Genomic DNA, 14,140 nt, shown 5'->3' with positions numbered 1-14,140 from the left:
TTACAACGTTTGTCATATTTTGAAGATACAAAAAATGCGAGAGTGGAATATTTAGATTGGGAAAAGAATATACAAGCACAAGGAAAGACAAGTTTTAATTTTTTAATTTGAGATTTTGTTTTGAGACTCAATTCTTATTGTTGAGAATTTTGGAATCAAGCAGTGATTTAATATAAATAAATAAAATCATTTTATTTGTACTTTAACACTACATTGGTTTTGTACACGTCAAATTTGTAAAGATACATATAGATTACACCTACTTTGAAATTACTGGTACTATGTATTTTTATAAACGTTTACATCAAGGAAATAAACTCCGTAGCGTTCTAGTAATTTTTTTTAAATTGTTTTAATGTATATTACATCTTAAAAAAATAACGACAATAGCCGTCATTTCAAAAATATCACAAATCCACGCGGTCTACGGTTTTAATAAAAACATCAAAACGAAGTGCCACTGTCAGGCATGACATGTAAAATAAAAGTTGATGGAAACAATTCTCTGAAAATGAGTTTCACAAGGAATAGAAGAGTACCTAATGTATTTTGGGGTGTCTACCGTGGCAAATCAAATTGGTCACTTACGCTGAATCACCCTGTATATATTTACTGTAAATAAATGGGAACAAGAGAAATCACTTAAAATTTATCACAATAATTTAATCCACAATAAATTCCAATTCTTACGGAACCCTGATTACAAAATTTCTAGATTAAATGTCTGGAAACCCGCAACGCCTCCTTTAACGTCAAAAATTCTCATCCAAATTAAAACTTCCAAACCTTAAAACCCTGACGACCGCTAACGTTATTCTAACTACCGATACTTCCCCACTTTGCCTTTAAAGTTTAATAAGCAACACCGGCAACTTTGCAACCTTGAAGTTGTTTAAAACAATTTTCGTTCATTGCAAGATCAGGACGCAATTTCTCGACACTTCCTCATAAATCACGAGGTCGTAGTGACACCAATCAAACTTCCATTAAACAGACAACCCGATCGGATTGCCACCCAAGAAGCTCTAACCAAACTTGGCCATAATTCGACTCTAAGATGATATATATAATTGACTGAAATTCCACGACGATTATCAAATGCACAAATGATCCACAATAAAAAAAATCATTTAATCTAATCAAAAAACCAACAGCCGTAGCACTTTCCTCGAAACTCGACATGCCAAATAAATACTTCATCAACGCACGCCACCTCTCATCAAATTAAAACGGCAAAAACACGTTTAAAATTCACCAGCAACGCGAAAAACAAATGGAACGACCGAGTTCGTCAAACTTTGTGTTTTCGTTGTAAATTTATACCGTCTGGTGCAAGAGAGGATTCATTTTACTCTGTTAGGGAGGTTTTGGTGATATTTGTCTGATTTTTGGGCGACATTGGCTCGAAATACGAATACTGGCTGTGAGGATAAATCGATAGAAACAAATAAGGCAAGGTAGTATGTTGCAAAGATTACCGAATTTTCCACAAATTGCACATATTTTTTTTAAATTTTCACCTTCCTCGATAACGAAGATCAGAAACGAGAGCCAACCGTTGCGTTTTGAAAACTCTAGGTAGGTTTTTACAAAACAAATAAGTATTTTAAAATAACCTTAAAAAACTAACTATTAAGACGACTACACAAATGTAGAAACATGTCGGTATATTAGCATGGGGCATCAAGACACTCGGTTTTTGACACCGGACAAGGCAAAAATTTTAATGAGAAAGAGGGCAACGCTCAGTCAATAACACATAAATTAAACAAAATAACTTCCTGTTCGGCGTAGACAATAAATATTTACGAGATATTTATTCTGCCATAATTGCACACTAACTTTCTTTTTGTTCTTGTTGTCGTCTGCCGGCAGATGGCCCAGTTTCCGCCGGCAGTACATCACAGTACCCACGAACTAAATTATTCTCAAAAGAGAACTATAAGGGGTTTAAAATGTCCAAAATAAAAAAAATTACAGTATACGTGACGAGCGAGACTCCCACTCCATTGTGCTCATTCTTCTGGTAATACTCCTCCCCGTGGTACTCCGATAACGAGCTCACTGTGGTCACTGTCAGTACCATTTTGCACGACAACCACACTCACAACCACGACCACTACCAATTAAACAAAAACATATCGAAAAATCACACACAACCGACTTGCTACGAACGCAACAAATGACTGAGCATGGAATGCGTGGTCGGACGGACTATAATCAACCTGTGATGATGACGACTATGGAGAAAAAGTGAGAGGGGAATAGAGTAGATGGAATCTCACAAAACGAAACGTTTATTCACCACTTTGAGGTTTTTCTTCTGTTGCGGTTTTAATTGTCGGCACGCCACTGCTCTGAGGCTTTCTTTCGTCGCGTAGGATATTGCGACATCGGAATTCGCCTATTTTTATGGCGATTTTCTCTGCAGATTGGGATTTCTTCTGGGAAGAGTTTTCCTATTCGATTGATACGTTTCTATACAACTTTTATCTAGTTCGGCGGTGTTGGGAGATGTTGAAGTAGTGGAAGCTAGTTGCGAATGTTTTACGTTCTGTTTCAGTTGTCTTGTTCTCTGTACCAGTTTATTGAAAAAAAAAGTCGCTTAACTAATACTCGTGTAATTCAAGTGTGAGATGAAACTACAACTTCCCATATATATCGGTATATACGTCACGCCTTTTACGTTATTCGTTGAATTATTGTTTGTTTCCGGTTTAACAAAACAACTTATGCAAAAGGTATCTTAAAAACGTCAAATGACATCTGCTGTCGTATAAGAATTTGCATAGGTATAAGCTAGTGAAGGGCACGATTTTTTTCGTTAACTTAAGTTTTAAGGTTGTCTTTCTCGTCAGATTTGTTACATTGTATGCATTAGCAAGCTATGTCGCTTATGTTATAATACCTCTTATTTACAGTGGGCAAGTACCATACAGGTTTTCTGACCCTTGGAAGGTTAGAAAATCAGCGATTCCACATTTTTCAACGAGTCGGAAAAGTCTGAAACGAGTACACAATACTCATACATATACAAAATTTAACAATAATTGGTTTATCAGTTTTGGAGATTAACAGTCTAATAAAAATCGACAGACGACAGACAGACAAAAAAATTCGCAAAATCAAATCTTATAATTTTTCGAAAAATCTGGATTTATTGTACTGTACACTGTTGAAATTCGAAATGCCTATATATTATTCAATGAAAAATAATATAACATTAATATCACACGGTATATAATACAACACATATCAAAAAACAGCTTTAAAATATGTAGTCTTCTTTTTTATTTTAAATGCTTTAAAAGTACTGGAAAACAGTGACTACAAAAAAATATCTTTCCAGATTACAAACACACCAAAATTTTTAACATAGTTACGATTATTGCAAATATTTTTATGATTGAGCAACTGTCAAATCTTTTCAAAATTGTGCTTTTTATTTCAGCAGATTTTTTTTAACCAAATTCCTTAAAATGACAAAAATAAATTTAATTAAACTCAACTCTTTTGAATGAAACCAAAGTCAAAATACATTCTTTTTTCTAACTTCGCAAAAGAAAAAAAAAACAAAAACCAAAGTTAAATGAATGCATAATGACTTCAACACGTTAATGTCTCTTGACGTAAACAAAATGTCGTTTTTCAACCAGGTAAATCAAAGCAAGGTCAACTTGTTTATGCATCGTCCCACAGAGCTACATAAAAAAATACAATTTATGATACTAATTGTATATAAAAGTGTACTTTAAAACTCATTCTTACAACCTGATCAGTACTCTATTAAAACAGCTCCAATTAATTACGACATAAAATCACACAATACGTTGTTTATCAAAGAAACACAAAATTTCTATAAATTAACAAAGTTTTCTGATAGAAGCGACACACAACCACCGACCTACAAATGAAAGTGGAGATTGGGATAAAGGCAGGAACAGACAAATAATACTGGGACCCTGTCGGATAAGTCATATAACATTAGAGCCTGTGGACGAATATATTGTGTTCCCGCCTTAAGCATTCTGTGAAGTCCGATATTGTTTCTGTTAAAATTTCATTATTAAGGGGGTACTGACTCTTACAACGTTTTCTAATTCCGCTGTCCCAAAGAAAAAACACGTCAACCAGAGGGCGGAGTTTATGTTTACTGTTTCTTGTCCTCTCGAATATATCAATACCTCTGTTCTTTTCGCACTATTACAGGCACCCATATTAAATTTACAAAGAACGATGCTAACATCAATAGTGAGAAACGAACTGGACTGAACTGCTCATAAATCAAAGTGAAGTGACAATTTTAGCACCCCGTTTTAGGTCACATTTCCGAAGAAGATGAGGTTTTTGCCGTAACTTATTAGACAAGTACTTGTTTTCTTGTTCGAGTATCTATGTAGTCACAAAATTTCAGTACGTACGGTTGTGTAGGAAATTAGTGATGTGATATGTGGTATCTGTCAGTCAACTCATCAATTCAAGTAATAATTTTATACACCTTTGGATTTATAATAAGGCACACTAGGCACTGGCCTATGGCATCAAAGCTGGAGGGGCCCCAAAGCCTTTAGAAATGTATATTTAAAATAAAAAATTGCAACATTTTATTATCTTAGTACTCATTGCCAAATTTTTAATTGTTCGGGTAATTCTTTGTGGTAGGTCACCGCTGCCGACACAGGAAATCACATGTGCAAAGGCGGCCAGTTTGCGAGCAAATCAGTACGGAATACTGAACCTTATAGAACCCGTCTCCTTATTCTAACAAACGTTGGTTTGCCGTACAAACCGTGTGCAAAGTAGTTTCCGAAATTCCTGAGAATTTAAATAGGAGATCTAAACAGGTCATTTAAGAAACAATATATTTCAGCATCGTACAGTAGCAGATTTAGTAGCTTTCGGCGCTTCGCAATTTGTGCAGTAGCATTACAATTTGATTTTTATTTTAGTACCTTTGTACTGTAAATGTTATTGTTGTCAGTCATATTTAGAAAAGCTAAGTTTTCAGTTCTTGTAATTTTCATAAAAGTGAACCCCATTACATTTTTTATTGAAGAATTTTTTATGTTTAAAATAAAATTAAAATTCGTAAATTATTAATAAATTTAAAAAGGCCCTTTGACATTGCCACAAATTAAAAAAAAAATGTCAAATTGCTGTTAATTTTTTTGAGAAAAAAAATCACACGATTGCGGAACCTACAGCTACTTACCGACCGGTAACTGTAGGAAAAATCTTTCTTTTTTTTTATTGTACTGGTGCGGTTGCAGTGAGGAGTAGGAAGGTCACTGTGACCCCGTCCAGGTTTTATTAGTAAAAAAAAGTAGTTTATTTCCAACAGGAAATATAAAAATTGGAACAATTAATTTTAAAGTGGCTGGTTAAAAATAAAAATAAAAATATATAAAAATTGGAGCTAAACTAGTACACTTAGTATATGAACAAATTATAACATATTACCAATGCAAATTTATGAGTCTTTTTGTAAAAAAAAAAAACTGAGTGTGGTCAATTATTTAATTAGAAAATCTATGTCGTCTTCTGGGGTTCTCTTTTCCTCAAATCACGAATTGGCAGATTTTTGGGATGTTGAGGATAGAGTAGCTCAGGCAATAAACAATTGTAGTAAAATTGTTCAAGACGGTATTCCATTTTTTGTGACCAAAATACGTCGTCTCTGGAAATCTGTAAATGAAAGGTAAACATATTTTTTTGTTTTGATTATACTGATAGCCACTAGGTTCTATATATGATCGTAGCATAATATTTACCCTTTCAACTTCTATACCGAGAGGTGTCCATATTACAAAATGGCAAATGTCACGCCTCGTAATATGCAATTGGCCCTGAATCTGAAAATAGTAATCGGAAGATTTTTTTAGTTGTATTTTCCCATTATTTGAAGTGCAATATGCAAGCTTTTTTTGTAAAATTGCATCTATTGGTGTCATCTGAGCCGCAGAGTAGGGGCATTTAATCTCTATGATGGCGTTATTGCCTATTAATCCATCTGGAGATGCGGCCAAAAATCCAAAATTAGCGTCTATAAACAACCCGCAAGGTTCAACAGTTACATCGTTCGCAATTTGAAACGCTTCTACGGCCATAGGCTCATGTGTTTTGCCCCAGTCTGTAGCGGTAGATCCCGAAAAGGTACTATACAACAGACTTTTCACGGTCGCTTGGCATGAAGTTGAATGCCTCATTTTACAAATTTTTCCAAAAACAGATGCTGTTAATCGCTTATATCTTTCTTCCACCCAAGTTCGATTGTTACTTTGACCAATAGTCTTCTGTTGCAACTCATTTATTTCCAGTGGTGTTTTTTGAAGAGCATCAAGAAAGGCCTTTTTTTCAATCTCATAGCTGTCTGGCAATATATTCGAAATGGCGGCAGCGTCAGGTCCATAATCAGCATCAGTTTCTGCGGGAAGTTTGATTTTCTTTTTATATTTTTCGGGAAAAAGTTGTCTTCTTGTGAGTTTGTTTTCATGAATTCTCTTCTTTTGAGCCATGTAAGATTTTACGAATTTACCAGGACTTCGCTTCGTTATGGATTTGTAGATCAAATGGGGATATTTGTAATGTCCTGTATTGAAACTGATTCCTGCCGCTTGACACCTTAATTGAAAAGAATCACGACCCGCCAAGTTAATTCTTTTTCCGCCTATAAATTTAGCAACTACAGAATTGTAACACTCTGCAGAGTTATTGTCCATATCTAGCAACAAACTATCTGCATGTTGAACAATTCTGTTTAGGACTATTCTAATGTCTTGCAATAAACCCGTGCGTGTCATGTCCGGAATGTAATTATTTGCACTGTCTTTGTCTGTAAATAACATAATTATTAAACAACAAAAATATCATTTGATTACTCCTGTATGTTTACCTTTACAAAAATATGTAGCACATTTAGAATGATCGCCAAATATGTGGTATATTGAATTAAGAATATCGGTGCGCAGACTGGCTACCTTTTCTTCATGACTACCACTTTCAGAACAGCGATATTTCACAGCGCTTTGAATGGCTGATCGAAATCTTCGGATGTTATTTTTTAATAAAAGACGCTGATCTGGAGTCACTATCTGCCTCGTAGAACTAACTCGTCTAGTAGTCAACTCTTTGAGGTGATTGCAGAAATTACGCAATAGATGATTTCTACACTCAATTTTATGAACCACTAGATTTTTGTATGGACGAGCATCAGCTAACTTTCTAGTAACACTACTATCACCGTCACCAACTAAATATGCGTATTTGACGCCATGCATTGCAACGCTTTGCCGAAATCCTTCTACTATTATTTCTGACTCCATAGATGTAGACGTCCCAGTCCAATTCTTAAAACAATTGTGTGTCTTTGGTTCCTGTGACAACGTCTTTGCCCGAGCACATATGAAGCAGTATTTATTTTTGATGCCCAAATAAAGAATTTTTTTGGTACGTTGACCAATGATAACTCCCTAATAAAAAATTGAAATGAAATGCTTCTTGTCTTTTGCGATGAATTATAGGTACTCACGACTCCTGAAGATGCGTTATAATTTGTCTTGTAGGAACGTTTACACCACGCTCCATCGGCAATGACAGTAATTTTTGGGATGCCATCGTTATCAATGTCACCAGCGTCTGTTGCTAGTTGCGCTTCTTCTTTCCCGGCCAATAACATTAAATCATGTGCTGTTTCATAAATATGAGAAGCCACATCACTTTGACAGTGAGAAAATGTCCGAAAAGACATACAGGGAATATCGCAAAAAGCAAGAAGTTCTTCTAACTGCGAATGGCCTCCTCCGGTTGAAATTGTTCCCAGTACTGTTGCCTTGTTTATATCCATATGATTTGGTTCAATTTTATCCGTGGAAACGATGGCAACTTCTTTACACATAGAACATTGCAGAGTAAATTTGCTGATTAGTCCTATTCGCAACTCTTTGACAATGCGTAAATGGCACGCACCGCATTTAAATAATTCGAGATGTTTGAAGCTTGTAATAGACTCGAAAATAAGTTTAATATCCACAATTCTTCTACCACTAATTTCGTAATCACTTGAAGGATTAGAAATATTTTCAATTTCAAGTTGACTGCTACGAATAACAAAATTTTTACAAATATGCAGATAATTTAATTTCGTAACTTTACCTGGAACTTGGTTCATCAAATTCTCCTGTTTCAGTTCGTTTATCACTAATTTTGTAATCACTTGACGGATTGCAAATGCTATCCACCTCTAGTTGATTGCTGCGAATAACCAAATTGTAACAAATGTGCATTGTTAATTTTTATTCCGTAACTTTACCTGCAACTTGGCTCAACAAATTCTCTTATTTCTGTTTGAATGCGTTTATCATTTATTTCGTAATCATTTGACGGATTACAAATGCTATCCACCTCTAGTTGATTGCTGTGAATTAACAATCTTAACAAATGTGCATTGTTAATTTTATTCCATAATTTTACCTGCAACGTGGCTCAATAAATTCTCTTACTTCTGTTTGAATGAATTCACTTTCAGAACACTTTTTTTTAGATATGCGTTTTCGGCTTTTACGCCGTACGCTTAGCCGCGGATTTTTTTTCAAATTTCGGTCACCTCTCGCCATGCTGTCTGTACCTACTACACTGCAGTTGCACGTTTTCTGGTCTGCAATCTGCATCGACCATAATAATTTCCAGATGTTTTTCTTGGGTTTTTTCAGTTTAGGGAAACATTTGACCAGTCAAGTTATACACACAACAAAAGGCAGCTAAGAGCTGCCGACACTATTGGGGAGATGCAGTGGTTCTGTTTCAAATAACTCCCTCTACACGCCAACCCGTTGGCAGCAACTCGAGCTGCTGATACCAAATCGTATTGTGCAGATGTCTAGAATTTTGCAAAATACAAGCGCATTGTTAACTTTTTACAAATTTTTATTAACCAGAACTGCAATTCATGAATGACACTACACGGCCAGCTATACTTATATTTAATCGCTGAATGCTGTTTATCTATATTTACGTTGAAACATTACAATAAAAACGCTTATTTTATACCGACTTATTTCAACTGATTTTTAGAATTATAAGCATTCATGAAGCTAGCCGTGTAGATAAATCCTTTCTACAGGTACAATCCAAATTTTGTTAAATTCCAATGAAAATTCGACTCGCTGTTTGCAAAATTCTAGACCCATGTAAGTATGCTTTTACGAAGTGAGTCAGTACCCCCTTAAATAAAAGAACAGCTGCCAGAAGCACGCGATTTTTTTTCCTCTGATAAATTTGCAGTAAGCCGCTTTTCGCATCACGGATGTCGTACATAAAATACCCAACGTTATAGAGGGTTTATATCTCTCATAAACGGCATCACAATAAATTTTTCATCACAGAAAATTGTACGTAACGGCCGCTATTAAAATCGTGTCAAGGTAATTTACTAAAAGTCTTGTTAACTATGGTCATTATTTATTACCAAGGTTTTCGTGCACTAGGATTTCCTCCCACATTTGTACATATGGAAATGGTACACTGACAGCAAATTTAAGACTTGTGATATCACAGGTCAACGAATTCCTATATCCATATTGAAAGATAAAAGATTTAACCAAAAACAAATTAAAAGCAAAGTACCAATCCAAACACAAATTATTATTATCTAAAATCATAAAAGTAAAAATGTAAAAATCTAGTAGATAATACTGTTTGTAATTTGTTATTGGGGCGGCGTCTTGTATTTATAAATCCTCACAAGTTATTGAATCGATCAAAAACGAACCGAACATTTAATGAATCTAAGTAGTACTACTTTCTACATTATTTTCCTGTAAAATTCTTATAGATATGTAACAACATTCTGTAATCGCACAATAGACGAGTAATGATTATTTACTTTTAATAAACCCATGAAAATAAATTTTGTCAAAAATAAACATCATGTTGTCGAATCAATTCAGAACGTTGGAAAGTTTGTAATAAAGCATTACAGGCATGTGACTTAATGCATGAACTGCCCCTATTTAAAAAGATTATTTGACATATTATAATTATTAGACATTTTCTGACTTTTACTTTCCCAAGCGTAGGCTAAGGAAGTATTGTAATATTGTGTTCAGGAACGTCTGATTCATAGAACCTTTATTCTTTTCAGCCAAGCAATCGGAGAAAAGGTCAGAGCTGCAAAATATAATTACTTATTGACGGTTTATTGGTGTCTTCCCATACGACAGAAAATCAATGTGCACTCTTTGGCCGTGTCGAGTATATTGAAAATTTTTATGTCGATTTCTGGCCGATCGACTGATTGACGCTCGAGGAAGTGTCTTCTTGAATGGTCTATCTCTCCTATTAACAAGCCTGTTAAGTTATTAAGACTATTAAGAAATTCTCCCTTTGCGTCTGAAGATTTTCTATTCAGCATATTGATTTTTTTTATAGGCAAATCTACAAATTTTTCATAATCACCAAAAATTAAATGTCTTGGTAAAATTATTTCTTTAGGAATTTTAATGCAGGGTTTTCATAAATGTTTCTTACATCCAGTGGCCCGTCAAATTTCAAATAATGTGATTAATTTGTGATCTGCCAGTATAAAGACGATGTTTGAACTTTCGTTACCATTACAGCCGCATACTATAATAGACTATTAAGAGTTGTCCGAAAAGGCAATAAAATACATGTCTTAGTATTTGATAGAATTTTCGGTTTATCAGATTACAGTCACTTTTGAAAGTTTGAGTTTAATTTTCAGAAATCCATGGCTCGAACGAAAATCTATACATATTTTCGTACCTTACAATCCGCGAATGGCTTAGAAACATGAATTAAGACTTTCGTCAAAATTACCACTAATCACTCGATAAATGTTAGCTAATAGAGATAGAAAAAGTGGTTCACGAAGAACGTTAGGAAAAATTATTTATTTGGTTTGCTTGGAGGCAATTATTTTATTAAAATATTTTTTGTCATAAATGATTTGCGGAATTCTCATAATGAACCGATTATTTCAAGGAAGTAACGCCCGATTATACGACGTTCGTACCAACAATTAATAAAAAAAAATGTTTTCCCTCAGTGTCCGTGACACTGTTTCTTGTAGCACATGCCGTGTGTAAGTCATAAAAAGTGTTCTTACACGAGCTCACACATTAAAATGCAATTACTCCACATTTAATTCCCAGTAATTCAACTAATTAATCAACGTGCAACTTGAGAGGTGTAACGAGAACGAGATATTTCTAACATTAACAAACGTAAAACAAAACTTAATTATCAATTAAAAGAACCGAACGAGCAATCACCAATTTTACACTCCGTCAAAAAGGATGATTTTTTCCTAACCAAAACTTTATCTTTACGAGCCGTAAAACCCAGAACCCAGCTCTCCACTTTGAGAAGACCATGTTCGTTAACGTCGATATAAAACCAATAACCTATTAAAACCTATCCCAAAATTAGCCGACACACCACTGACTGAAAAATTAAAAATAACCGCTACGTCAATGACATTGAATTTTCGTTGTGCAGCTTTCTTGCCGAAACTGTGCCACAATTTCACGCTGCTCATCTTCAAGGTTAACAATATAATCTATTTCTGGCATAATTCGCCGCAATTTCTTCACTTATGTAATGAACAATCTAAATGAAGAGCTAGGTCAGTGAACGACGATTATGAATTAGCGCGTTCGATTGGCCGAAGTGACAGCCACGTGACGTTGACATTAGGCCTCCGAAAAACGTGACGTCACAAGCACATGCCCTATTTTGGCGCAATTCGGTATTAATAGGCGTTATGTCAAATCCGAATTTGCATGTGCAAACACGTGTGGGCAGTCGACAAATTAGGAGATGGTGGGCAAAATCCGAGAAAGCGAGACGAATCTGCGAAAACAGCTGATTCCGGCTCTGGGCTCCAGGGCCGGATCTGCTAGCTCACCTGTTTGGTGTCATCCATGTCTTGGGGGTGTCCTGTGCCGCCGTCGGCGACCGTTAGGTCTCCGCCACCGTCGTTGTTAGAGTTTTTCGTGAAAATCTTCGTTAGTACACTCCACATTCACGGGAAATTCGCACGGAAATGTTATTACTTTGATCGCCAATGTCATCGCCCAGCCTACGCAACTACGAGACGGCTATGACACGATTTTGCACTGACGTCGGGCCGGTTCGACGTTTTCTTAAGACTAGGGGCTATTTACAAATTATTATCACTCATTTTGCGCTATTTGCTACACGTAATTACAGTTTAATTTACTAAATTTTACAACTGTCTTGCATTGACATAATGAAAACCTACGTTAAACTACGGCGCCACCGGCGGATGAAAGCAGAAACACAGCAGCGAATGACGGGAGACGGCACGACGCGCTAAATTTAAATAAAGTCCAAGTTAAAACAGGAAATCCAGTTTAGTGCGAATATTCAGATAATAAAGTCGCCGTTATCAAAGGATGCATTTTGCGAGCGATAAAATCAATTTTAAGTATCTGCTGCATTGACAGTAATACACAAATATTCGCCGTCCTTCGTTGTGAATGCAAAGTGTTTTAGTGGTTGCCTATCCTAAAATGCAATCACGGTAGATCCACTTTTTTCATACTCCGGGAATTATGAAACACCGAGAAAACACTAAGGTAGCCATTCGCTTAATGGACCCCTTTCTTTCTTTCTTTCTTTCTTCGGAAACTCAGAGGAAAGAGAGATTTTGTCGTCACCCGTGTCGTTGTTTAGGCTTCAGCTTCTTAGTGCTCGCGCAAAACGGTACGTTATTGTAACTGCCAGACAGAGGTTTGGTTGTCCATCGTATGGCATATCCTTAGCTTATACTTTGGAAGTAAAAATAAAATTCCTAATTATAAATCCATACTTTTTTTTTTTATTTTTAATTTGGACAATAAACTGACACTGATCTCATAATTACGGAATCTCTACTAAAATATATTTATAGTTATTTGTTCCCTGTACATAGAAAGCCGATGACGTGGTATCAAAAATGTTTTTGGCTAACATTTATTTCAAATAATATGTTGTTTGCTAGGCTACATGCTTCCAAACACTGTATGTAACGATCTTCTGTACTTACAGCTTGGAACTGTTAATTCATCATGTCTCAAAAAAAATATATGGAGTCACTTATTATTATTAATTTATTTTATTCTATACATTGTGAAGTATACAATAATATGTGATTATACAATAAACAATGACTACGTCTGATATTTCACTGAATGCTCGAAGCGTCAAAACCTGAGGTACCACATCCATCTATTTCCTGCCCAAAATGAGTTATTCGATGTCGGAGATTCCATGAATTGTAGAAAACACTCCGTGATGAATCTGTAATACCGTACATTTTTGTTTTACTTTGCAGTACAGAGTAGGTACATACAGATTATCTGAAATATGGCGAAGCCCCCTAATGATACATTTTTATCTAGGGGAGGGATATCGACAAATACAAAAAAATATGAGTAAATCTTACGTAAAATTTGCAAAATATTATGAGCTTATACTTGTGGTTTATCAGTGCATTAAATTTAACTTCGTTCAATCTGGTATGCTGCTTTGAAATTAGAAACGATACATACAATACAGCTGCCATAAAGACATTGTTAATTGTTACATACTGTTTAAAGACTATTTGAGTACAAACACTTGTCTTACGCAATATCAAATAATCCACCTGTTTATTACAAAGACGCAGTTCAGTAATATTTATAACCCACTCACTAATGAATAATAATAACATATGTCAGCATTGATAATTATGAACTTGCACTACCTATATCACATGCAATAATTTACATTTTACGTTATCTTGGTTTTTGGAATATAGTTAAGTTATACAAATGTATTAAAATGATAGATTTTTTTTTTAATTTTTGTTCTTTGGATATTAGTTATTTTAAATATACTTTAATTTATACCAATAAAATATGCTAGAAACAATTTTGAGTTGTTTACTTACATTTCTGCGTTTGTCTTAAAGTATGATTCGCATTTACCATAAACAACAAACTTCATCACTCCACACCGTACAAATTAATTAATTCACTTAACAGTCATCACCGCCTGGCATTTGATTGGACGCTCGAAGCGCCAAAACCTGTCTTAAGTAAGCCCAGTCGACGATGCCATATCCGCGCATTTCCCGCCC

The 14,140-nt window shown here is 35.1% G+C and overlaps 2 protein-coding genes and 1 long non-coding RNA gene across 15 annotated transcripts in view; all 3 read right to left on the bottom strand.

Annotated features, from left to right (window-relative positions):
* Patronin (patronin) overlaps positions 1-12,291 on the bottom strand; it is a 61,182-nt gene extending 48,891 nt beyond the window's left edge. For 12 of the 13 annotated variants that reach the window (XM_064058511.1, XM_064058518.1, XM_064058516.1 and 9 more), the window contains exon 1: positions 11,924-12,291. In XM_064058511.1, coding sequence (XP_063914581.1) covers positions 11,924-12,040 — 117 coding nt within the window. In that variant the 5' untranslated portion in view covers positions 12,041-12,291. Of the gene's footprint in view, positions 1-1,978; positions 2,193-11,923 lie in introns of those variants that run through there. The other variant, XM_064058512.1, reaches the window with a different exon arrangement.
* LOC135131034 (uncharacterized) lies at positions 5,384-7,127 on the bottom strand. The gene is made up of 2 exons (XM_064058550.1): positions 5,772-7,127; positions 5,384-5,685 (listed from the first exon to the last, which is right to left on the bottom strand). Exons 1-2 carry the CDS (start codon positions 6,843-6,845, stop codon positions 5,530-5,532), a joined length of 1,230 nt encoding a protein of 409 aa, XP_063914620.1. The 5' UTR covers positions 6,846-7,127; the 3' UTR covers positions 5,384-5,529.
* An 821-nt stretch (positions 12,292-13,112) lies between the features above and the next one.
* On the bottom strand, positions 13,113-14,114 carry LOC135131016 (uncharacterized). The gene is made up of 2 exons (XR_010280861.1): positions 13,952-14,114; positions 13,113-13,320 (listed from the first exon to the last, which is right to left on the bottom strand). It is a non-coding gene; the product is annotated as an uncharacterized LOC135131016 (long non-coding RNA).
* Between the last annotated feature and the right edge of the window lie 26 nt (positions 14,115-14,140).

Source organism: Zophobas morio, unplaced genomic scaffold, assembly GCF_036711695.1.
Source record: "Zophobas morio isolate AGI-343-1 ecotype UQ-CSIRO unplaced genomic scaffold, CSIRO_AGI_Zmor_V1 ptg000018l, whole genome shotgun sequence".
NCBI classification, from domain to species: Eukaryota; Metazoa; Arthropoda; class Insecta; order Coleoptera; family Tenebrionidae; genus Zophobas; species Zophobas morio.
The sequence above is the reverse complement of the archived record's forward strand: the minus strand, read 5'-3'. Positions and strand labels throughout refer to the sequence as shown.